Genomic DNA, 25,000 nt, shown 5'->3' with positions numbered 1-25,000 from the left:
TTAGGAAGAGGGCAGGTTTAGGTAAAGAAAAGTCATGTTAACCGAGTGTCGCAATGCTAAAGGCGAGATTGTGCAGCCGTCAGCTAAATGAGAATAAAAATGCACATGAAAAATTGCAGAGTGTACTCCTGTGACCTGCACAAAGTGAGAAGCAGCACAGAGCCTTGGTGAGCATTTAATAATTTTTGGGAAGCAACTAGACACTGTAACTTCTCTTTACCAGAGAAGAGAATGACAATGAGGAAGGAAGTGCAGCAGAAATCTTGAACATTACCACTATTATGCAAAAAAAAAAAAAAAAAAAAGGCTGTTAACTGTTTTCCCCTTGCTGACTGGGTTGACGTGCCCTCAGATGGAAAACTTCTGATACTTGTGACTCCTTACTACCAGAAATCACATGAGATGATCAAGGAAGAAAATCACAATAACTATATTTATATCTAACACCGAACTTCTCAGAAATACTGTACCTTGATTAAAATTTCTGGTAGGCTGCAATAAAAATATCAGATGCGAGACGAGCCCAGCAGATCAATTATCATAATTGACAACATTTTATTAATACATATTGAACTCCTAAATGTTTTGGACGCAAGATATCCCTGTGAAAATGATCCGTAGAGAGGCAGAATGCCAGATCTGGGAAAAGAATCAAGGCTGGCTTGTCTGCTGTACAGTTTAAACAAATATTTTTCATCTGGTCTGCATATTCTATGCTTTTGTACAAATTTAGCATCTGTTTGTACCTGCATATTTTAACTTAAGAGCTTTCATTAATTTTTTTTTTTTTTTTTAAGCTTCAAAGCCATAAACATGTATATTTATACCACAGTATTGTACGCTGGTTGTAAAGCTCTGAATTAAGTCATTCTGTGCTTTAGTTTTGATTAGAATGATACAATTAGAACCTGTTATTCTACCAACTAATTACTTGTAGAATGTGACATCTGAAGAATACTACAAGATTACAAATTTAGGAATGAACTGAGAATGTGCTCTGTTTATATTATTCGCCTATCTTTAGTCAAATCATTGTCATGGAAATGGATTAATACTGGGCCAGTTCCTGGCCTCATCAAAATCTTTATCACAAAAATGAGGAATAAGAATTTTAGTGCTTTGCGTATCAATAAGATTTTAATAGCACGCTTTGATCTTCTTGCTGGCCTATCACTTGATTGGCTAACCAGCATCCATCTTCCTGAATCATCATCGATTTGTGTTCATTTCTGGGAAATTCTCCTTTTTTTTTTTTTTTTTTTTTTTTTTTTGTCATTGTTGAACCATTTCTGGGGGCCTTTTGGCATTTCATTTCTTACAAACACAGCTAAATGGAAGACTACAGCAGATTCTTCACTTAAATCTCAAAAACTCAATGCTTTCACTTAAAAAAAAAAAAAATGTTTGTGCATGTCTTCAAATAACGAAAGGATGGCATTTGGGAGAAGTTGAAAAGGCGAGAAAGGAAAGTTCTGTATATTTATTTCTGCCTGTGAAAATCCTTTGGAAGGTTAAATCTTGACCGAGCTGTATGTGTGAATACCTGTTGCACATGAACTAACAAATTAGCAGCAAGAAACCAAGTTTGACAGGCACTTCAAGGCAGGCTGAAACATCCATGAAAATAAGCAGTGATGGAGCTGCATCCAGCCTCTTATTACTGCTATTTTAAACATACTCTGAACCCCTCAGTTTCACAGAAACTGAACAGATCCATGATAAATATGTAGCAAATAATTCTACACATATCGTGCTCATTTGCATGTGAATTAACCCAATTTATGGCCATAAAGGCAGACTTTGTCAGTGCACAGAGAGTGCACGGAAGATGCAAACAAATCGTATGGGCAGACAGGAGCTGCCCACAGTTGAAAATTTGTTACATTTCTGCGCCACTTGATATTAATAAATGCCTCACGTCGAATGAGGTTAAAATGACGATGACAACTCAAAAGATCTGTGTGGCGATAGATAGAAAGAGAGATATAAGATCTTCTGTCTTCCTTTTGTATTTGCTGTTTCTTCCAGGTACAGATCTTTCAGTGTCTGTTAACTGATTATTTCTTTTAAATGTGAAAAAAATAAAAAAAAAAATCCCTTTTTATCACCAGGGTGCTTATTCGATTTGATATTGGGAAAAGCCCTTCATTTACTCCGAACAAATAGTTCTGTTTTCCACCACTTGCTGTAATGTTTAAAGTAAATAAGTTCTTGTCCGTCCAGCACTGCTGAATTCATTCAGTTGCCAGAACAAAGCCATTGTATAGAGGGCCACAACAGCCCTTTTCTCTGCTTCCTTTAGACAAATCTTCCCCATTCCTGCAATGTGCTTGCTAGCTTTGTGAGCAGTTCCATAATGTGCAAATGCTAAAAGTGTGCATGCTTATTTCACAGAAGAAATGAAGGAAGATTATGACACTATGGGGCCTGAAGCCGCAATTCAGACCACTGGAAACAATGGTACAGGTAAGGTGTTGGGTTATCTGACCGTCACTTTTGTTCTGTATCATTTTGAATTAGCTGTGCATGAAGAGAAGTGACAAAACAAATTTTCTTGTTTGCAGTTTAACAACTGGGAAACATTTACATAATTCTCTTACTTTTAATTTATTTTTCTGCAATTTGATCTCAACGGTAGAGTGAGACACTGGCTCGGTGAGAGCCCTTGCTACCCCTCCCATGCCCTGCAACGTTTCAGCCCATAACACATTTTAACTGCATCCTTGTAAGCTAATAGTTTGCAGCAGCATGAGGAGATGTTTTCCCAGCGAGGGCAAATACAGTATAGTTTAAAGTAGCAGGCCCAGGATACAGGAGTCTTTTAATGAGAGAGACTGTACAAAGAGCTTGATAATGAGGATGGGGTGCACTCTTCCTGGCAACCCCAGATTCGCATGGTGCACAGAGTAAGCTACTTCAGAGACGGAAACATCTTTTCAGAAAGACACGCATAAACCCCTTACATAGATACACAGACACACACTATTTAAATGCATATTTATGAGATTATTATGTTTCTGGCTAATCTGTTTTTCTTCTTTTCTTTTTTTTTTTTTTTCTTTTTTTTTCTTTTCTCTTTTTTTCCACTTTCCACATCTCTTTCTTTCCCCTCTTCTTAGAAATCAATACATTTTGTGGAACAAGAAAGGGGACAGAGATATTTAGCAGGCATCATCTCTGAGCCATCTCTTTTTTTTTCTGTAGCTGAGCAAAACAGCAAAAGGTTTCTGTTACTATTTTTTAATCCAAATGAATTCAGGGGTTTACCATGTTTTTTCCTAAGGCCACAAGGCCCTCCTCTATCCTCAGCACGGCTGAATTCCATACATCACCCAACGTTTCTTTTGCGTGTTGTCTGAATTGCAGTTTAAGATGCTGCAGATAGGCCTGGTCTACAAGGTTAAAAGTAGAGAGTTTTCTAGTATAAGTACATTTCTATTCATTCCATTAGCAGGTTCAGTTCATAGGTAATGTCCTCTAGAAATATTACTGTAAAATGTGGTACCTAAGTATTGCAAGGACTTTATTACTCACACTTTCCTAATGTTGCTAACACCCACATAAAACCCCAATGTTCTTATTAAGTAACACGAGAAATTTACTTTATAATTCTTGAGGGGGAAAATAATAGGAAAGTAAAACCATGTCACTGTTTTTTTCATCCATTAGACTTATTATGCATGAAAGGAGAGTGGGACTGAGGCACAGCTTATCAATGCATACGTACTTAACGGTGTTGCTGAACAGAACTGGGTACACACACATTTTAATAGATTTTTTTTTCCAAGGGATTTTAATAAAGTGACAAATTGTTCTTAGCACTTGGAGAAACAGGACTTTAAAAGATGTCTGATTCAGAAATAAGACTTGATGGTTATCTGAATTACCATTACCAGAGCCTCTGAGGTCCCCTATCAGGCCGTGTGACTTCCTTTGCACGTATTTTCCTTACCATAACAGGCCTTGACTCTTTCATACTTGTGATGTGGTCTGCTCAAGGGGGAAAACTTTCTGTCCTCTTAGCCCCTTCCCTTCCAGTATCTGATGGTCTCTTCTGCATGTTCGACTTTGGCCTCACGGCATCCGGCCAGGGCCACAGCCCTGCTGCACAGCCCTTCAGCAGGTCCAGGGCCGAGGGTTGTCCAGCCTCTTCTGAAACCAAACTTCTGGAGGGAAGGAGAAGGGTTCCCCCTACCTGGCTTGGTGCACTGCAAACTCATGTTTCTGGGAGCACTCTAGGTGCTCTGCATTTAATATGCAAAAGTTCCCCTGGACATTGCATCCAGCAGAAGCAGACCTTCCCCCAAATATCGTCTGCAAAAGTCACAGACTTCTCTTTGCTCAAACTGCTGATTGCTGCAATGAGCAGCTTGCTCAAATAACCATAAAGAGTTGTCTAATGCTCTGCTAGTGCTCCATTAAAATCTTTTATCACAGACACATTCAGAGACAGCTATTTCAGTGGAGAGAGGTGTCGGGGTGTCTTGGGTTGGACATATTTCTGTAATGTCTGCAGTCTCCAGTGTCTCTTCAGAGCGATGCCTGATTGTTTAGTCATACTACATCATCTGAAAAACCAAGTGTCTTTGCCAGTCTTTTTCACTTTGAGTGAGAGATGCCAGGTGACTGTTAGGAGCTGCAGCATCCTTCCTGCAGAGTATTCAACGGGGCAACACTCCCCAGACTTCCTGGTGAGGTGCCCCAGCCAACACTGAAGGAGGAAAGGGAAGAGTTGTTGGAAATTCTTCCTGACTAGCCTGGGAAATGCTCAAAGTTTTCTTCTTCAGCCTCACCCCAGGCTCTAGGCCTGTCTTGAGTGTCTGTCCCCAGTTTTTTCCTGCAGGAACTAAGGGGATTAGACACACGTTTAATAAATTATTTGAGGTTCTGATGACCAGGACCTCCTGGTGTCCAAGAAAGCCATTTGGGGCTTCCTTCAGACTAACACAAGCCCTCCTGGATGGTCTAGGGTGATCACTCTTGTTTAATAAAACATCCTTCTCCCTCCTGAAACTGGAACGCTAACACTGGAGCACATTATCTCATGGTGCTTCACAACCTGGGTTGAACATAGAAATAGAGAATAAAATTTCAGTCTCATTCATAGACATCCAACCACAAAGTTGCTGAAGGTGCATGCAACAACTGTAGTGTATTTTTAGTATCAAATTCATTGCAGAATGTCATTAGCAGAGAGGGAAAAAAAAAAAAAAAAAAGCTAAAATAAAAGCCTCCATTATTAAATTATTCTGCTATTGTCAGGATGGCCACTTCCTAGAGGTACTTAAAAAAGAAATCTTGTTATCCATACATTAATCAGCTGCATTTTTATAATGAGCTGCAGAGGCTTTATAGTGAAAAAGCAAAAGTGACCATTAGAGTGAAAATGCTAGTCTTGGTCCTGCTAAATTAATTTGTAAATATTTCTGGGAATTTCTGAAATGATTACTTGACAAAATGATGTTCGGTCTAAGTCATTTTTAATATGTGAATGGATAAATTCCCATGGTTTATTTTACTGTACCTGTTGTGGTTATTGCAACTGGGATGTTTGCAGAAAATAGATTGACAAATTCACTGTAAACAAAGACAAAGAAATTCCCAGTTTCGATTGCTAACATCTGACAGCTTTGAATAAAGATTTCTTAATATAATTTAAAGAAAGGAAGAAAAACCCTTGGGGGGAGGAAAACAGAAGTAAAACTTGGCAGGTTGGAGGACAGGCCGTTTTCAGACTGTAATCTGTGTGTACCAGTGGGGGCCTCTCACTTCCTGGCTAATGAAGGCTGTGGTTTTATTAGCTTTGTTTGCGATTAAGGGCAGCTATCACCATCTCGCAGGACGAGTTCCCACACAAAATAACTGGTCTCCCAAACTCCTTGAACCTCTCTCTCACTTTATCTTGAAAGGTCCTAAATACCTCCAAAGATAGCTTTCCTTAATGCGTTTTATTTTTATGTGACATGGCCACATCAGCCTCTGGAGCTGAAAACAGTTCTGCTCTCCAGGCTCCAATAATTAATTAAAAAAAGACTTATTGGGTGAGGTCACCCAGTGCAGATCTTGCTGAAATTCTTGACTCACAGGAGGGGATGTGCAATGTGTGTGCATTGTCAGTCCACGAAGAATCTGGGAACATGACTTTATGCATGGAAAACAAATTAGGGCTTGGGGGGAAGTAAGCCTTTCCCCCAGAATTTGAGCGAGAGACCTAATGGCTATCAGATGAGCCTTTTGAGTAACACTGGGTGAGCTTCCAGTGATGTCTGAATTGTCAGCAGCGTAGCTTGTGAGACACCAGACACACATGGTCACCTTTTGCGATTTATGCTAATCGGCAATGCTGCAGCACTGGTGGTATTGTTTCAGTTAAGGATCTGTCAACTTTTCCACTAAATCCCCGTGTTTTGGGGGGGTTATAATGTAGACATAAACATTTGTTTTAGCTCCTGGGTTGCATGCACAGACGTAGGAGCCAAATAACGCAGAGAATTAGGAAGCCAAGGCCAGTAATATTACAGCAGACTCCAGAAAGACTAGGGGACTGGGAAAGGAGAACCTTCCTACTTGAGCTGGGGTCAAGTTCAGGGCTGAAGTCCCCAATATCAACTCAGGCCTTGAATTCCTACCCTGTAAACATAGTCACAAGCTCCAAAACCATGCAGTCTGCCTGCAGGATGGGACCAGGGCAAGTTCCTCCCACCCTTTCCTCTTTCTGCTCCCATATCTCTTCTCTGGAGGACAGCTCTCTCCCCCTGCTTCACAGGTAGCATTTGCTGGTCACAGACTGAATTGTGCAAGAAATTAACTTGTTTTCCTTGGATTAGTGCTGAGCCAAGGGAAGGAGCAGACATGGGGTAGCATTAGGCCAGGTGGTCTTACACCAATTGTAAGGCATAGTAAGGGACGAGGTGTAGTGAGGGAATAAAAAGTGAGGGTTTTGACTTAAAGAGTAATATCTCTGCTTTTTTTTTTTTTTTTTTTTTTTTTTTTTTTTTTTTTTTTTTTTTCCCTGATAAAATCAAAGTTAAAAACACAGTCTGACACCCTTGTGCCTGAGGTGCACTTCAGCAACCACCATTTTGTTACATTTCTCTCACAGCAACAAAATGGAGGCAGGGTAGGTCCTGCACGCTCTACATGCAACCCCCCTTCTCTAGAAGTTTCTTGGCCAAAAAAAAAAATAAAAAAGAGATACCATTTCTCATGCTAATCAAAATGATCACAAGAGCTACAGAAGGACCAAGAGAGGAGAACTGGTTGTTGTACTGATTCCCTATAAAAGCCCTGCGATAGGAACAGAAGTTTCCTTCCGCAAATGCAGTCCCATGAACTACGCCATTTGGTCGCTGTCACTAAAATCCTGCGGAGTATTTGAGAAGCTGCTCTGCCCATATGACAAAAAGGGCATATTTGTCTCAGCCAGAGGATTTGATCTTATCGGCTAAAGGGATGAGGTTTGCATAGCTGAATATCTGAATATCAGCTGATAATCTGCTTTTATCAATGACAGCAAGATCAGCACTTCAAATCAGGCTCTTTCAGATTTCCACTTGTGCCACAGTCAGAGGCCACATCTCACTTTGACAGCAACTATCACCTTGCATTTTTGTAGGAAACTGAGGCAAAGTATTACTCATTTCCAAACACTAAGGGACTGTTTGTTGTCCCACTTCCAGTGGTTACAAACCAGTGTAACTCTCTAGGGCCTGATTCTGCTTTCCTTTTCACAGAACCCCCTTTGATTTCCATGAACTTACTCTCTGTTGCTCTCTGACATAAGCAAGGGCAGAATCAAGACATTTAATATTTTACTTTTACATGAACTGTAGAATAGTTCATCGCTGTGCCTCATTTTCTTATTTCACCTAAGGACAAATACATTAAAAATGTAGTCAATCATAAGCCATTCTTTTTATTTATGGTCAGTTAAAACCAAGTATCTTAAATTCCCTGCCACCAACTGTCTTCCAAAACTTGTTAATAAAAAAAAATAATAATAATAATAATGGAAAAAAAATAAAAAGAAAGAAAAAAAAAAAAAGGAAAGAAAAAGGAAAACGATCAGTTCTTTTATTTTCTGGTGTAATTATAGTAATATTTGTCTATAGCATCCCAGAGTTTTTAATATTTTTCCTGTATGCAGTGTTCATACATGGAGGAGAAAAGCATATTTTTAGTAACAGGATGCTTTTTGGTTGGGAATATATTATGTTTCATGGACATTGCATGGACAATAAAAAATTTGGTTAACATTTGAGGAAAAGAAGGAAAACTCTTGTACAGACTGTAAAAGTGGTTTTAGGCTCAGAATGCCAGTTCTGGTCTAAAACATGTGGTTCTATTTGTGAAAATCTATGAAGCAATACATTTTTTAAAACAACCTATTCTTCCACTATAAATTGCCCAGAGACTAATTTTCGAAGGAAAAGGGGGAAAAAAAAAAAAAAAAAAAAAAAAAAAAAAAAAAAAAGGAAGATATTGTGAGTTTTCACAGGAGCTGCTCTCTTGGCATGCCCACCACGGGCATGCAGGTGGGGGTAGGACTTCTCACGAAGGATAAGTGGTTGTGGTCTTTACCACTTGCAAATACCGTCTCCATTGCAGGAGCTGTCTCGAGGCTGTGCTTTCTGGGGTTGAGAGGATTTGAGGGCAGCTGAGCTCAGCCCTGTTAGTCATGGTGTGTTCATGCTGAGAGCCGTGGGTCCCCCAGGAACCCCAAGAGGTTCCCTAGATGAAGTATTACCTACATTACCAAGACCTCAAAAACTTCTCTTGCTGCCCCATACAGCCCATGTTCCTGGTAATTTAACCACCCAGCCTTACTCCCATCCCAGCCGGTAGAAAGCCAGCATTAATTTTACTGGGAGCTGGAGCAAGACCGATGAGAGCAAGGATCCAGCCCCAGCCACAGCCTTGCGGCTCCAGCATGCACGCCAGCTCAGCTCACCAGCTGGTGCTCTCGGGCAGGATGTACTCAAACCCCCTTCTTCTCCTCTTCTCTCGTTTTAGTTAAGAATGCAAATTGCACGTCGGACTTTGAGGAATATTTTGCCAAAAGGAAACTGGAGGAAGGAGATGGGCATGCAGTCAGCATAGCAGAGTACCTGCAGCGCAGCGACACAGCCATTATTTACCCCGAAGCCCCCGAGGAACTGTCTCGCCTTGGCACTCCAGAGGCCAATGGGCAAGAAGAAAACGGTGAGGCTGTAATTCATTTTTAGCCAGTATCCTGACCTCTTGCAGCTGTTGCAATTATAAATGCACTACATGCCTGGGTGTTTACCTTAAAAATTGAAGAACAGCTGCAGCGGCATGGAATTTCATGAGCAAAGATTGGGGCTGTAATTTTAGTGTATTGTGATGTTTTAGTCAGCAAATTTGTATTATTTTGCGGATGAACTGAAGAGCTTGATTTAGAGCTTACTTTAAAGGGGAGGACGGCTGCCACTCTGGGTGTGAGTTCGGGAAGTATCGAGTTTTAACGCAAAAAAATACGGGGTTTCCAGCCCGCGGCTCTGCGATTCCTTGATAAATAATGGGAAAACTGTCCCTAAGGAGGATTTGGTCAATGGCGGATGTAGCACACCAAGCTGGAGCCGGGATGTGGATGGGCAGGTGATGGAGAACAGCATCCCTCAGCTCCCCAGCCACACGAGGAGTGAGGTCGGGTGCCCATTTCCACGTGGGGTCCGCGGCGGGTGCCGGGGCGCGCACGGGGCCGGTGCGTTTGGCGGCCGGTTGGAAGCGCCGTCCCCGTCGGGCAGCAGATTGCAGCGATTCCTCTCATACCAACCCGGGCAGTAAGCCCATTAGCTGCCATTGCCTCGCTGACCTTTTGGCCTGCCTCTCTCCCCCCGTCCCGGGGCGCAGACCTGCCACCTGGAACTCCAGATGCCTTCGCCCAACTGCTGACCTGCCCCTACTGCGACCGGGGCTACAAGCGCCTGACGTCCCTCAAGGAGCACATCAAGTACCGCCACGAGAAGAACGAGGAGAACTTCTCGTGCCCTCTCTGTAGCTACACGTTTGCCTACCGCACCCAGCTCGAGCGGCATATGGTGACACACAAGCCAGGGACAGATCAGGTGGGGGGCTGGCTTTAAGTGATTTCTTTCTGTAATAACCCCTTAGAGAAACGATATTGCTTTGATTGGCAATCATTATTAATTTTTCATGGCATTTTGAAGATGCAGATCTTTTAATGGTAATAGCTTTAATTGAGGTCTAAATGATTTTTTGATGGTCTCTTCTAATATGATTTAATAGTCTTATGTTCACGATCGAATGAGTGTGTTAATTTCTAATTTAGAAATTTTATTTGCACTTTAACTTGACTTTAGTTTCGTTTTTATGTTCCTCAAAAAGTGAATGAAACTGTAGCATTTTAATTATACATTATTAAACATCTCAGCAATTTTAATTCCATTTTTCACCTAGTTTTACTTTGCAGTTTTGCAAATAGGAGCTCAAAGACATACTAAAAGATCCACCAATATTTTTTCATTACTTTTTGAGTAACCTTTTCAATCACACGAAATTATACGTATTTGGTATAATCGTTCATTAAATATAATTGCACATTTTTAGAATAACTCTTCCTCCTGTACACATAGGCTATCATTTGTGATTGTGCCACTAACACATGCATGCGCTATCGTTTGTGTATCCCAGCAGCATATCTGCAATAAATCAAAGCAGTTTTTCCTCGATGTGATGCATGTAATATTATATCAGGGCTGCATTTAAGGAAATGCTGCGTCTCAAACAGGTGACTGAGCTTCCTTAGTGCTCCTGAACAGACTGGCAGGAGACCTGTGCCACAAAACTGCGTGCCATAGGAAAAAGTACTCCTGTCCTCGCTAGAGAATTACTTCAGAAAACCAGTATTATGGAGGGTTGTAATGGAAACTCAAATGGCGTGTTTAAAACTTAAATAAATAGATGTGTGTGCATTGTGTCAAATTATAAAGGCTTTATGCCATATTTATTTTCCTTAAAAAACTGCAAATCATAATCAGCTGTATTTCTCTTGGTAGTTTTTTTTTTCAGTGTAAGGTAAATTCAGTTAGGCAAACACACATCTTCTAATCACGCGATTCTGCAAATAGCATTTTTAAGAGAACCGTATCTTTTCCTTGATCTCAAATCAATATAAATGATTGTGGAACAGTTTCTTGTATTCTTTCCTTTCCGTGGCATTTCTGGTAGACAAACACATTTTCACATATGTATTTTTTCTTACAATCTACTGTAAGTTTTTTTCTTTTCTTTTTTCTTTTTTCTTTTCCCTCCTTTTGCTTCATATCATTAAAAACACCGGGGGAAAAAAAAAAAAAAAAAAAGCCTCAGTATTTATCCAACGTAACTGCCTGAAATTTCACATGCGAGAGCGTGCTTGTGCTGGCGCATTATGAATGGTAGCTTTGGTGTTGAAAAGTCCCCTCATTTGCTCATGGCATTTACAATTAGTAAATTAAAATGATTGTATCATATTAACAGTGGCACAACTAAAGTTTATAGTAGTCCTCGGAGGGCGATGGGGGGAGACAAAACAGCTGTTGCTGTTTGTTTATGCAACTCAGCAACATATGAGCGCGGGTCCCTCAATGGCGCGCGGCGGGCTGGGCTCTGCTTGATCTTTGAAGGTTGCTGCTGTTTGAACAAACCTCCCTGTGTCCCATGTAACACCATCTGTCTCGCCAGGAATGTGGGAAGAGGCAGCACACCCTCGCAGTTGTCATACCGTTTCGGCGCTGCCTTTTTTTTTTTTTTTCTTTCTCCCCTTTCCCCCCCCCCTCCTTCTCCTGCAATAGGCTTTTGTGTCGACGCTGCCTGCAAAAGGCTGACCTCCTACCTTGAGCATCCAGAGCGGATGGCTGCATTATTATCATGATTATTATTATTTTTCCCCTCCAAATTCAAAGTCGCCAGGCTTTTCTTGCATGTTGCAAAAAAGGTCAGCTGCCTTAGATTATGTCTTTATGCTGCTCTTAACTTTCCAACCTCTCTTGCCCCTCCAAACAGCGCTGGGGACAGCATGGCATGGAAGGTAGCTGAAGTCTGTCCTGCTGGTCTGTGGTTTAAAAAAAAATTTCCAGCAGCAGCTCATGCTGAAGACACAGTCTCTTCTGCTCGATAATGAATTAAATCTTACGCGAAATGCCACTAACGGCAGTGTTTCTGTCTTTTCTACACACGCAGTAAACAGAATTTTTAAACAAGCGGAGCCCCACATGTTCAGGATCTGCTAGGAATATTAAGAGCCACAAATCTTCTTATAAAACAGTTTCTCTCATCATAAGATACCTTAAAGCAACACATTTCTGATGAGAGACTTAGGAAATAATTCTAAAGCAAATATCGAATGCTCATGTGAAAGTACTTTCTCATTTGTTTCGGTTTACTGCCAACATTTTGATTTTTATTGCAACACTGATGAGACAAATAAATGTACATGCAGACCTTTTGGTCTGCTTGATAAATTCAGAGCCACATTAATTTTGTTTTTGTTTTTAAGCTCGAAATTCATGGTTTCTCTTGCATAAAATTCACGTCAGTGTCTTTTTTTCTCCCAGCACCAAATGCTGACCCAAGGAGCAGGCAATCGCAAGTTCAAATGCACTGAGTGTGGCAAGGCCTTCAAATATAAACACCATCTGAAGGAACACCTGCGAATTCACAGTGGTGAGTAGCGGAGGTGCTGGTGTGCTCATTTGCATTTTGTTTAATTAGCTGAGTTTTAAAGACTGCTTAAAATTTACACAGTTCTGCGTCTGGCTTCTTGGAGCTACCAAGGTATTTCATAAGTGATATCTGAGTCATCCTCATTTATCATGCTATTAATACCAGGGTCTTGCTGAAAGATTTGGAAATAGTAAAGCTTTTTGTAAATAATACAGATTGTTTATTCGGCAGTTTGAGTTCAGAACCATTCACTCATTTCTGTTCAGTTGGATCTTGAAGAGTCCAGTGTGTTTTTCATACCAAAAAGACCCCAGAAATACTCTCAGATAAGGAGGATACTCTCAGACGGGGCCCAAAGCCCCATCCAGCCTGGCCTTGAACACCTCCAGGGATGAGGCATTCACAGCTTCTTTGGGCAGCCTGTTCCAGTGCCTCACCACCCTCTGAGTGAAGAATATCCTCCTAACCACTAATCTAAATCTTCCCACTTTTAGTTTAAAACCATTCCCCCTTGTCTTGTCACTACGTGCCTGTGTAAACATCAGGACTCAGTTTCTCATAACACACTCATTTTCAGTGCAACTCAATTCCTTTCTGAAAGAAAAAGAAAGAAACAGGAAAAAAAAAAAAGAAAAAAGAAAAAAAAAAAGAGAATAAACACATCAAATTTGAACAGTCTAGATTTGATTTGACTGCCTTAGTCACAGGGCACTTACTTGTCACTGTGATAGTTGGTTGGTAGCCAAGCTCACACCTTGGTGGCTATTGCCAGGCTGGAAACTGTGGGTCCAAACTGACCTCAAAACCTGTAGAAAGAGGAGGGTAAAGTAATGGTGGTATGTGGCCATATTCTCAGGGCTGACATTCTCCTCGCTATTAATTAGTGGATACCTAGATGATCAGTTTGATAACAAATGTGATCACTTGCAATCATCATAGCAACAATGATAATTAACATTTGGTTTTAATTATCATTTTAGGTGAAAAACCATATGAGTGTCCAAACTGCAAGAAACGTTTCTCCCATTCTGGCTCCTACAGTTCGCACATCAGCAGCAAGAAGTGTATTGGCTTAATCTCTGTAAATGGCAGAATGAGAAACAATATCAAGACGGGTTCTTCTCCTAATTCTGTATCTTCCTCTCCTACTAATTCAGCCATTACACAGCTGAGAAACAAGCTGGAGAATGGCAAACCACTTAGTATGTCTGAACAAACAGGCCTACTGAAAATTAAAACAGAACCACTAGATTTCAATGAATATAAGGTTCTTATGGCCTCACATGGGTTTAGTGCAACAACTAGTCCTTTTTTGAATGGTGGACTTGGAGCAACCAGCCCCTTAGGAGTTCACACTTCTGCTCAAAGTCCAATGCAGCACTTAGGTGTAGGGATGGAAGCACCATTGCTTGGGTTTCCTGCAGTAGGCAGTAATTTAAGTGAGGTGCAGAAGGTCCTACAGATTGTGGACAACACGGTTTCCAGGCAGAAAATGGACTGCAAGGCTGAAGAGATCTCCAAGTTGAAGGTTTATCACATGAAGGATTCATGCTCCCAAGCAGAGGAACAAGGAGTTACCTCCCCCAATATTCCCCCCGTGGGTCTTCCAGTAGTAAGTCATAATGGTGCCACTAAAAGTATTATTGACTATACATTAGAGAAAGTCAATGAAGCCAAAGCTTGCCTCCAGAGCTTAACCACAGACTCGAGGAGGCAGCTCAATAACATTAAAAAAGAGAAGCTGCGAACCCTAATAGACCTGGTAACTGAAGATAAGATGATAGAGAACCATAACGTATCCACTCCATTTTCATGCCAGTTCTGTAAAGAAAGCTTTCCTGGTCCCATTCCGTTGCATCAGCATGAGCGTTACCTGTGTAAAATGAACGAGGAAATCAAGGCAGTCCTTCAGCCGCACGAGAACATGGTTCCCAACAAACCTGGAGTGTTTGATAAGCAAACCCTCTTGCTGTCATCAGTACTTTCTGAGAAAGGAATGACTAGCCCCATCAACCCATACAAGGACCACATGTCTGTACTTAAAGCATATTATGCTATGAATATGGAACCCAACTCTGATGAACTACTGAAAATTTCCATTGCTGTTGGCCTTCCTCAGGAATTTGTGAAGGAATGGTTTGAGCAAAGAAAAGTCTACCAGTATTCAAGTTCCAGGTCACCATCACTGGAAAGGACCAGTGCCAAGGTGGTGCTGGCTGCCACCAACAACGCTCCCACTAAAGACTCGTTGTCAGCCAGATCTCCAATAAAGCCTGTGGACTCTATAACGTCACCATCTATCGCTGAACTCCATAACAGTGTTACTAATTGTGATACTCCTCTCAGGCTAACAAAACCTCCTCATTTTACCAATATTAAACCAGTTGATAAATTGGACCACTCTAGGAGCAATACTCCTTCTCCTTTAAATCTTTCTTCCACATCTTCTAAAAACTCCCACAGTAGTTCTTACACTCCAAACAGTTTCTCTTCTGAGGAGCTTCAGGCTGAGCCTTTGGACTTGTCTTTACCAAAACAAATGAAGGAACCCAAAAGTATTATAGCCACAAAGAACAAAACGAAATCTAATAGTGTAAATTTAGAACACAACAATGTTTCTTCATCATCTGAAAACTCAGATGAGCCACTGAACTTGACTTTTATCAAGAAGGAGTTTTCTAATTCAAATAATCTGGATAAAAGCACTAACCCAGTATTTGGTATGAACCCATTTAGTGCCAAACCTTTATACACAACACTTCCACCACAAAGCGCATTTCCCCCAGCCACTTTTATGCCACCAGTCCAGACCAGTATTCCTGGGCTGCGACCATACCCAGGACTAGATCAGATGAGCTTCCTACCACATATGGCCTATACTTACCCAACTGGAGCAGCTACTTTTGCTGATATGCAGCAAAGGAGAAAGTACCAGCGGAAACAAGGATTTCAGGTAAATTGTTGTGACCGATTTCTTTTGAAAGGATAGAATGTAGTACTTTGTGATATGTCCTGCTACAGAAGAAAAAGCCTGAGGTTATATTAATGATTTCCAACAAAAGAAGCAAGTTTGTTTTAGTCTGAACTTGTGAAAATGCTGTGGGGTAGGAAGAGAAATTGAAGTTACCAGACCTTCACTTGGTTTCAGAAACAGTATCAATACCTTTGAGTGGATGTAATGCTTATGTCTTTATTCTGTTAAGAGGTCAGTCGTTCCTTATCGCAATCGTGTCTAAATAATTCTGTCCATGAAAAATCCCATCCTGCAGATAAACAGAAAAAAACTTCTGAGGGAAATCAGCCTCTGCCGGGCTTCCCTCACAGTGAGCGTAACCCATGAGGAAAAGGAACTGCAGGAAACTTTGGGCATCACCCCCACATCTGGACACAAAGCCATAGCCCTCTAAGCAGAGGTCTGTTTGGCCTCCTAACAGCCATATCCCATTGAAAGTCTCGAAAGTTTCCTACTGCATGTTTTTGAGGGGATGGCTCACCCACTGTGCACAGGAAAGGCTTTCTGCCTGCTCATGAATGTCGGGGGGCATGAGACACTCTGACGTGCTGCTTCAGCACAGCCTCTTCCATCAGCCCACCCAGCGCTGCTCCCAGACTACCAGTCCTCAAATCCCTGCTGGGCATCTGGAGAAGCTTCAGGAAAAAAAAACGACGACAACAACAACAACTAAACAAAAAAACAACAGAGATTAAGTGAAATTGGAGAGGTAGCAGCTAGGACCCTTAATTACAAACACAGTCTTTCTGTGGACACCTGATGTGGGTCAACACGTCTTGCCTGGCTGCAACCTTTGCTTCTTTTCTCAGGTGGTCCCAGAGACCATACAAGAGTTGTACAGGATCTTGCTGCTTGCATGCCTATAGCAAAGAGCTGCTCTACAGAAAGTCACCTACTTTTATAGCTTTTCGCTGGGTGTATTCAGATATAAAGTACAGAATTTAGTTAAATGAGATTAACTGATTATAGATTAATATATTTTTTTTACATTTGTGCATGTTCCCCTATGTCCTATTATAGTCAATTAGTAATTTTACTGACTAGTAAATGTTTTATTGTTTCAAATGTGAAAATCAGGTATGGTTTTACATTACAGACTGTAATCCCTCTTTGCACAATAGGAGCATAAATAGCACTGCACCTCCATAACAGCTGTTCCACTATTCCAATTTACAGTACATCTGCCCTCTTTGTAAATGTATTTAAGCCTATTTAATCTTCTCTAATATTAATTAGTGCAAACCTAGTCTAAGAAAACTGAACTGTGTGATAGCGAATGGAAATGTATGTTATCATGCAAGTTTGCACTCTCTTTGGATCAAGACAAAATAAATATCAAGAAATTTAATAATTTACTGATCCACATTCATTATTGCTTAATGCTGAAGGCTGTTTTAACATAGATAGAACATTGATAAAAAGTGTTATTAATATTCCCTATTTCAAATTACAAAATTAAATATAAAAATATAGCTTGAGGCCTTTAGTCGGGAGACATACATTTAAATGGATTGCATAATAATAACATTTGTACCTAAATATAAAATTCAATTAAAACCTTTCTACAGATACAGAATATATCCAAGTTTCAATGTTTTGAAAGGAATGATCTCTCAGCTGTTGCTTACACTTCCCCCTGTAAAATATTATTTTATTGTCCACGAAGAGCCTCCATTTTGCATTTTCCTCTCTCTGAAAATATCGAGTACCTATATGATAAATACTCCTTGCTTATGTTAATCATGCTATTGATGGGTACTCAAAGACTGAAAGTTTTTGAAGCTGTTTCAAGACAGAGGCGTTTGAGGCTCCTTATTATGCCCACAGCTTCCATCAGCTGTAGTTTTATCACCGTGATAGGGTCCTAAGCGAGGAGAGGCCATGAGTAACCCCAGGCGTTATTTTAGGTTTCGCTGGGTGTTTCCTGCACACGAAGGTGCGGCTGTGGATGTGGGTGTCACTGACGGGTGGTTCTCTTGCAGGGAGAATTGCTTGATGGAACCCCAGACTACATGTCCGGCCTCGACGACATGACAGACTCCGACTCCTGTCTGTCCCGAAAGAAGATCAAGAAGACGGAGAGCGGCATGTACGCGTGTGACTTATGTGACAAGACATTCCAGAAGAGCAGTTCCCTGCTGCGACACAAATACGAGCACACAGGTACGGCTGCGCTGCGTGCCACATATGCTCTTCACTGCATTTAATGCCTGCACTCGTGTGACGTAAAGGTTGGCATATGCTGAGCCTTTCAACAGGCGAGATGTGTTCAACTTTCTATTTTTTTTTCTTAGCGAGGGATTGTTGGATTTTTTGGTTCTGATGTTTTTTCAGCTCACATAAAATTAGAAAAAAAAAAGGCCCCATACTTGGGGGTGAATCTTGCCAGGTGTGAATGCAGCGGCCATCGCGGTGCTCAGCATCTCTCAGGGCGAGGTCTCACACGTTCACACTTCATATCAGGCAGGCCCTAATACTCAGACAAAAATAGTACATCTTGGTCAACATGAGTCTGGCAGGGGAAGGAAGAGTGACAGCGTATTTCTTGTTTCTTAGACACTATCAGACCCTGGGCCATTTAATCCAATAGAAAATTTCCACTGACATTAGCGGCGCGAGAACTCACTCCGGCTGAGCTATCTGAAAGCAAACAGATCGCAGAGGTTGCTCTCGCTGTGATTTGGCAGGCCAGCAGCAGAGGCAGGTTGCATTTCGTTTTTTCACTTCTCAGTTAATGCTCGGGGAAAGGTTTCTGTCCTTCCCAAGTAGGAACTGATTTTGTCTAGTTAAAGGAAACTTGCCAAGGCTCACTGCAAATTGTCAGCTTAGAAAATATTTTGGTTTGAGAAAGACTCCACCATCACACCTGTGCTGGCCGTGGTTCTCACTGCAGACACTGCTCCCTTCCCCGCTGTCAGCCAGGACAGGAATGAGCCCAGAAGTGGAGAGCTCTCCAAGGGAGACCTGTTTCAGTTCGGGGAAAACAGGACCGGAGCTCCCCAAATAATAGAGATATCAAGTTATGCTGTACAAAGGGAATGTGAATTATCACGTGAATTATTGTGCAGCAGTACATAAACCAAACTCAACTTCCTAGAGTTAGAAAAAGCTTACTCAGGAGGAAACTTTCCTTAACTTTGAAAGCTGAGTCCAGCTTCAGGAAATGAAGCAAGTCACATCATCCTTCAGTCTCACCATGTGACAGTAAAAACCCTATACCTCTCTATTAATACATCTTCCAGGCTGCGCATAGCCATTTGGCATTTCACATATGAAAAATTTACAGTTCAGAAGTGGACTGCGCCTTTAAAAAATTCTTTACTTTGTTATTTTTCCTTCTTATACTTTTCTTCCAAATTTTAAGCTAATCCCACACAGGAAAATAAAAAAGGAAGTTAAAATACACGTGGGATTAGGAAAGAAAATTAAAAGCAACGTTTTGGACTAGATCAGCTAGTTCATTGGTGGAATGTGCTTCCCACTACATTATTCAGATCAAATTGTTTATTCTGTAGAAGAAGCTTTGAAGGCTTTACGTCCCTGCACCTTTCCTCTCCTGAATGATTTTATTACAGCCATCTGCAAACATTATGGTTTACTACACTACTACCGTAAAGCTCTTATGTTAGAACTGGCCTTCATATATATTGGGATCTGGACATATGGTTGAATCCCATAAAGTTGGTAGTCCATAAGGTCGACAGACATATGGTTGAAAGGCTGAAAATTTGACAAGCTGAAATGTGTGCAATCACCTTGATTTGCAAAATAAACTGCATTTGTAAAAGCAAAAATATGTTCTGGTCCTTAAGTAGCACAGGATCCTACTGCCTCGAAAAACATCACACAGCTACGACGCAGGAACTCTTCCCTCTCTTCTTTCTGCCCCTTTTGGCTTCTTCAGTGTATGTCCGTCAATTTTATGGAACTCAGCCTTATGATCCAGAACGTGTATGTGGTGTCACATCTAATGCTCTAGAGCTACAGTACATCATCGAGCTCTCGCGTGGCATTCAGAGGCAGGAAGGATGGGCTTGTGGCAAAGGCACAGGCGCTGAGGCTGAGAGATCTGACTTCTTGCCTGCCTTGCCACAGACTTCCTCTGTGAATTTGAGCAAATTGCTTCATTTTTCTCTCACCTTCATCTCTCTTTGAAATAGAGGGAAATGATACCAGCCTACCTCTCCGGGGTGTTGTAAGTCTTAATTCATGCAGGCTGAAATCCTCCGATGGAACCTGCTATATAAAGTGTGAAGTATTAGTAAGGACGCATTTGCCTTTCTTGAGGCCCCACACATCATGCTAACGTTAGATGGAGGTGGTTGGGAGCTCTGCAGACCTTGGCTGGGCTAGCCTCCATAACTCATTCACAGCCTTCAGGAAGCACACGGTACTGGGACTTTCGCTAAAGGTTTAGCCTGAATCTTAAGTGAATTTCAAATTCATTTGATAGTTGTGGAAAAAGCTTGTGATTGCATTAATAACGTGCAAAACTGCAGCCTGCATTCAATGGAAGGAACCAAACTGAAAGTGATGTCATCTTCTGCTTTTGGGGTCGTTGCGAGAGGAGGCCCAGATTTTTCAGTCAACTTTTTGGAACTTAATAAGGTGAAAAAGCTTTTCTTCTGAGCGTGCTGCTGCTTTCTGACCAGCTGATCGTGGTCCGCTGTTACTTCATTAAAATATATTTTAGGAGGAATCGGAGCACTTCCTGTCTTTCCTGGAAAAGCACAAGCAGTGGGTGTTGTTTACAATGATGTCCTTTTTCCCATGTTAAAAATCTGTATGCTTTTTTAGATCTTCTTTTATCTGACATTTGAGCAATTAGATCTTTTTTTGTCACCGCTTTTTGTGGACCACATACCTCTTGCAACCACTGCTGTGGGTTAAGGGAGTTAGGTGGAGAAGTCCACATTCCTAAAGATTTACCCCTGAGAGGTTCTTTGGAGCAAAAAGAAATAGTGACCTGTAAAACTACATGAGCTGCCTTCATGATGTGCTAACCAGCTCTTGTAAAAGAGAAAATGGGAGTGTTGTAGGTGCTGTGGTGGAGCTGAGTTTCCTTGCCAAGCAAAAAGAAGGGTAAGGGTTTGATGAGTGCTTTTTGTCAGCCCAAGAGTTTTTGACAGGACCACGTGGCCGCAGATCAAGGAGCTCTCTGTGATCGCCCCTGTACACCGTGCCTGCCTTCTCTCTGGAAAAAAAGTCTGAATTTTGTAATCCGTAGTTTGTAATTTATGCAGGATTAGCAGTATTCTGCACTAGCTTCTAACTTCACGCGGAGAAGGAAGATTTATTGTGGCACTGCAGTGCGGGAATTGCACCGCTTCTGCTTGATTTGCAATTTAGCATAGAGGCCGGTGCTTGCTGCAGGACCAAATTCTGCCCGGTTAATTTTGGGATGCCCTTTAATTTATAGGGAAGTTACACGTCCATTTTAGAGTTTGAGACTCGCAAGATCCCGTCTTACTAGAACGAGGTGACGCACTGCTGTGATTAGGGTGCGGAGCACGGTGGGTGCCCAGGAAATCACTGCTCAAATTATTTCCCTGGGGAGCCTCACAAACCTGTCCTAGCACTGGACACGCTGAAATCAGCTGAGCACACGCTGCTTCATCCATGTGTGTGTAACCCCAGCCTCGTGCAGGCTGCTCAGCCGGGAAAACTGTAGTGGTGGGTGATCAGGAGAGCAAACAGCAGCACCTGGATGTCCAGAAATAACGCCCTGGCTTCTGTAGAGGAGACAAGAGTCCCGTGGCTGGGCTGATTCAGGGGTAAGGTGAAGGCTGGCATCTGTCCTGCAGCACCACGGCCCTGCCTGCTGTACCCCAGCGAGGGCTTTGTCGGAGCTTCACAAGGGAACTCGCAGCCTGCCTGCTCCACAACAAAACCTGGAAACGGTTTTTCAGAATCCTACCTAGAAATTTTAAATCCTTTCATTGTTGTTCTATATTACATCATATTCTATTTTATTACTTGTGTGGGCTGCCGAGGGCCTCATAGCTGTGCTGGTGCTTTCATCCTTTCCTTTTCCACTGTATATTTTATTAAGACCTCTTTTTTATTTTTGTAGCTTTCATGCTGATGCAAGCACTAGTTTTATTTCCAGATTGATTCTGTAAACTAAATATTGTTCTTGAGCCTGGTAGCAAATCAGCTCTCTCTGGCTAGTATTTTGAATTCCCAGCTCAGGAGTTTTCTTTATTTAGAGCTTGATTCATAAAAAATTTACATGGTATTTAAAGGTTATTTTTTCTTGCTTTACTCCAATGCAAGTTTAGAATTCCCCATTTTATACTCAAATAAAGAAATAAAGTAAAAAAAAGGGGGGATATATTCAGTGCTTGTGTAGACAAGGTCTCCTATTCAAAACAGAACAGGTGCAGCTTGAGCAATTATATATAAATTGCATTTATCTTGCACCTTTGACCGCTTTGCTGTGCTCTGGCCGCTAATCCACCTCCATTGGGACCACATCTAACATCCAAAGCCCCAAGCAGCTTCAAAGAACTGCCTTTAAAAAATAAAAACAAGCTGTCACAAAAATGTTTCCTCCTTGCCTCCAAAGAGTGAGATTTCTATTTGGCCCCCTCCCTCCGAAAAAAAGACCCCTGTGCTTCGGGCAAAGGATTGGTGATATTTAGTCCAGGATTGGTGACAGTTTGTGATCTGATGTCGCATGACTTTTACACCACTGCAGAAGGGAAATGTGTAGCCTTTCAGTCAAATGCTTTTAGCTCAGGAAGATTGAGAGATACTTGCTGCTAGAGGTGGTTTTTTTTTTTTTTTTTCTTTAAGAGAAATGTAATTTTAGAGACTTTGGAAACAGATTAGTTATAATTTCCCCCTCCGTAAATTGAGCATGAGCCCCTGTGGGAACCTCTCTGCAGATGGCAAAAAGTCCAAACATTTCCTTCAGATATTTGATTTATCACCTAGTTTCCCTGCGAGACGTGGTGTGCACATCAGGCATCCACCCGACGACACCGGCGTGTTTCATGAGCCCTCCACGGGCTGCCTCGGGTAACGCTCTGCTAGCTCCATCCCCTGTGGGCGGCACAGGTCATCCCAGGTGGTACTGGGTGAAACCTTGAGGACAGGGTGATCAAATCTGCTTCTTTTTGACCCGTCTCTGCTCCACCGATGCTATGATACTCCACAACAGCGCTCTTGTGGTGTACCTGCAGAGGTGGACTTCTCCTTGTCCACCTCCAGCCGCAGACTTCTCCCCATCCTTGGTGTCAAACACCTCGCTGCAGCTTTATTTTATGGCCTCCTAATGCATTGTAGGGATTAGGCACTTCTTCTGTGTGGATAAAATACCGTGTTTTGCACACAGGGAAAAAAAAAGTTCTTTTGCAAATGTTGGGAAACCCGATCCATTGAGAAACCTATTTCAATTAGTGTTGTAACAGCTGCATGCTGAGCACCGCTGAGGTATGGCCGTGTGTGTAGGTGAGGGAAGCGGGCAGATGGGATGAGCACGGCACGGGCAGTGGGACACGAAGCAGCTGAGATGGCTTCGGTTCGAGGGAGGGAAAAGTGCTGGGCTGGCTGGAGCAAAGCCCGAAGTGTGGGGCGAGGAGGGTGAGGGATGAATCAGCAGATCGGGAAATGTGAGGCAACGGAGAAGGAGCAGCGCTGTGGGGAACTGGAAGAAGACGAGGCGTCAGCCTGTGGATGTTAGGGAAAAGTAAGTCAGCAGCAGGGACTGGGACAGCGTGGGCAAAGGGTCAGTGAGGAGAAGGTGGGAACAGGTTCAGAAGCAAAGCACAGGTCTACAAGAAACAAAAGACCCAAATTAGCAGCACTTGCAAATTGTTGAGTGTAACAACACTGGCAGAAGGACCCCAAGTGGGCTCAGGAGGAGAGCTGAGGTGGGGCAAGGGTGTAGGCCCCAAACCTGGTGCACCCCGCTGGGCTTTTTGCGGGCAGCACTGGGGTTTGGCAAGTGCTTAGGTCAAGACTGCTTTGGGATTTTAGGCTAATTTGAGGAACTGACTGGGTGGCGCTGACATCTCCTGAGCTCAGGCTGGGATTTCCCTGCCGTGACCAAGGTGGTGCAGAGTCACAAGGCAGCCGCCTCCTGGCTCCTGGCTGCTGGTGGTGTGCAGCTCAAAGCCCAGAGCTTCCCTTTGGCCAGCAGGTGCAACTGGCAGCAATGCCTATTTGGGAAACAGATCACAAAAGCAATACCTCGATAACTCAATACACAGAGCTTGACTTTTCGATTTTACTGAAAGAGAAGCAAAACCCAAGCAAAGCTGTACGTGTGCGAGGGCAAGGCACTGGCATGAAAGCAATGCGGTTCCGATCTCCAGGCATCCAGCGATTTCCCTGTCACTTGGGTTATTCTTTCTGCGGTTTCTCCTGCATTTTCCTTCTTGCCACATCCCCCCTTCCTTTCATAGCTCACAGTTTTTGGCTTCCTCGAGCATTCGTTAATCACACCTTATTAAATGTGAACTTTCACAGTGGGACTTGAGGGTAGCTGTGACGAGGTCGGGCACAAAAATTAGCATCTTCCCCTCTATTCACTCCTCACAACTTCACTCTGGAGGTGAAATCACGTTCTGCCTGCCTCTGCTCTCGAGCCCCGGCAGCGGCTGTGAAGGGCGAGCAGGCAGATCAGACCCACAGAGGAGTTTTCCTGGAAGTCGAGCTCCTTCAGCGGGCTTGGAACATTTGGCTGCTCCCAGCTGGATTTCCTTCAGTGCCTGCCATGGTCTCCTGCCTCCCCAGCTCCTGCCTGGGGGTTCCTTGCCTGCCGTCCACCTCTTGCGTGGCTGGAAATGCACTCCCCTGGCCAAACCTCTCGTCGTGGTTCCTGTCTCTCTGTCTCTCCCTGCACTGCCTTCGTCGAGGTTTAGGAAAATACCCCACTTGTCCAGCTGACAGGATGGGAGGGCTCCCGTGTGAAGTTTATTCCTGTCCTGGTCACATGCCACGCTAGCTAAGTATGATAAATATGCCTGAGGAGTCAGGCCACTTCACTGACAAGTTTCTAGAGATCGGCTTGAGCAATAAGCAGGGCTCTGCATCTCCAGCATCAAATACCAGCATTTTTATAGGTTTGAAAATAGCACAAAACACCAAGTAGTGACCCACTGGCACTGCACCCGCTTGCAGGATCGCACTGCTGCTGGGTTGAGTGACACCAAGCTTGCAATCTGACATTTCGAAAATAAAGATCTGGCTGAACGTACCAATGTTTGATTTTATTTTTTGCCTTCTGCAATCTAAGTTTGGTGATTGGTCCTCCCTAATTCCAATCTTGCACCATATGTTATGTCTGGATAT

At 42.5% G+C, this 25,000-nt stretch overlaps 1 protein-coding gene across 3 annotated transcripts in view; it reads left to right on the top strand.

The window, feature by feature from the left end:
* ZEB2 (zinc finger E-box binding homeobox 2) overlaps positions 1–25,000 on the top strand; it is a 110,851-nt gene that overhangs the window by 83,970 nt on the left and 1,881 nt on the right. For 2 of the 3 annotated variants that reach the window (XM_032190193.1, XM_032190192.1), the window contains 6 exons: positions 2,395–2,466; positions 9,013–9,201; positions 9,874–10,088; positions 12,579–12,687; positions 13,668–15,640; positions 17,683–17,863. In XM_032190193.1, the coding sequence (XP_032046084.1) occupies positions 2,395–2,466; positions 9,013–9,201; positions 9,874–10,088; positions 12,579–12,687; positions 13,668–15,640; positions 17,683–17,863 (2,739 nt within the window). The remainder of the gene's footprint in view (positions 1–2,394; positions 2,467–9,012; positions 9,202–9,873; positions 10,089–12,578; positions 12,688–13,667; positions 15,641–17,682; positions 17,864–25,000) is intronic. The other variant, XM_032190194.1, reaches the window with a different exon arrangement.

The sequence above is a fragment of the Aythya fuligula genome, chromosome 6 (genome assembly GCF_009819795.1).
Source record: "Aythya fuligula isolate bAytFul2 chromosome 6, bAytFul2.pri, whole genome shotgun sequence".
In the NCBI taxonomy this organism is placed as follows: domain Eukaryota; kingdom Metazoa; phylum Chordata; class Aves; order Anseriformes; family Anatidae; genus Aythya; species Aythya fuligula.
The sequence above is the reverse complement of the archived record's forward strand: the minus strand, read 5'-3'. Positions and strand labels throughout refer to the sequence as shown.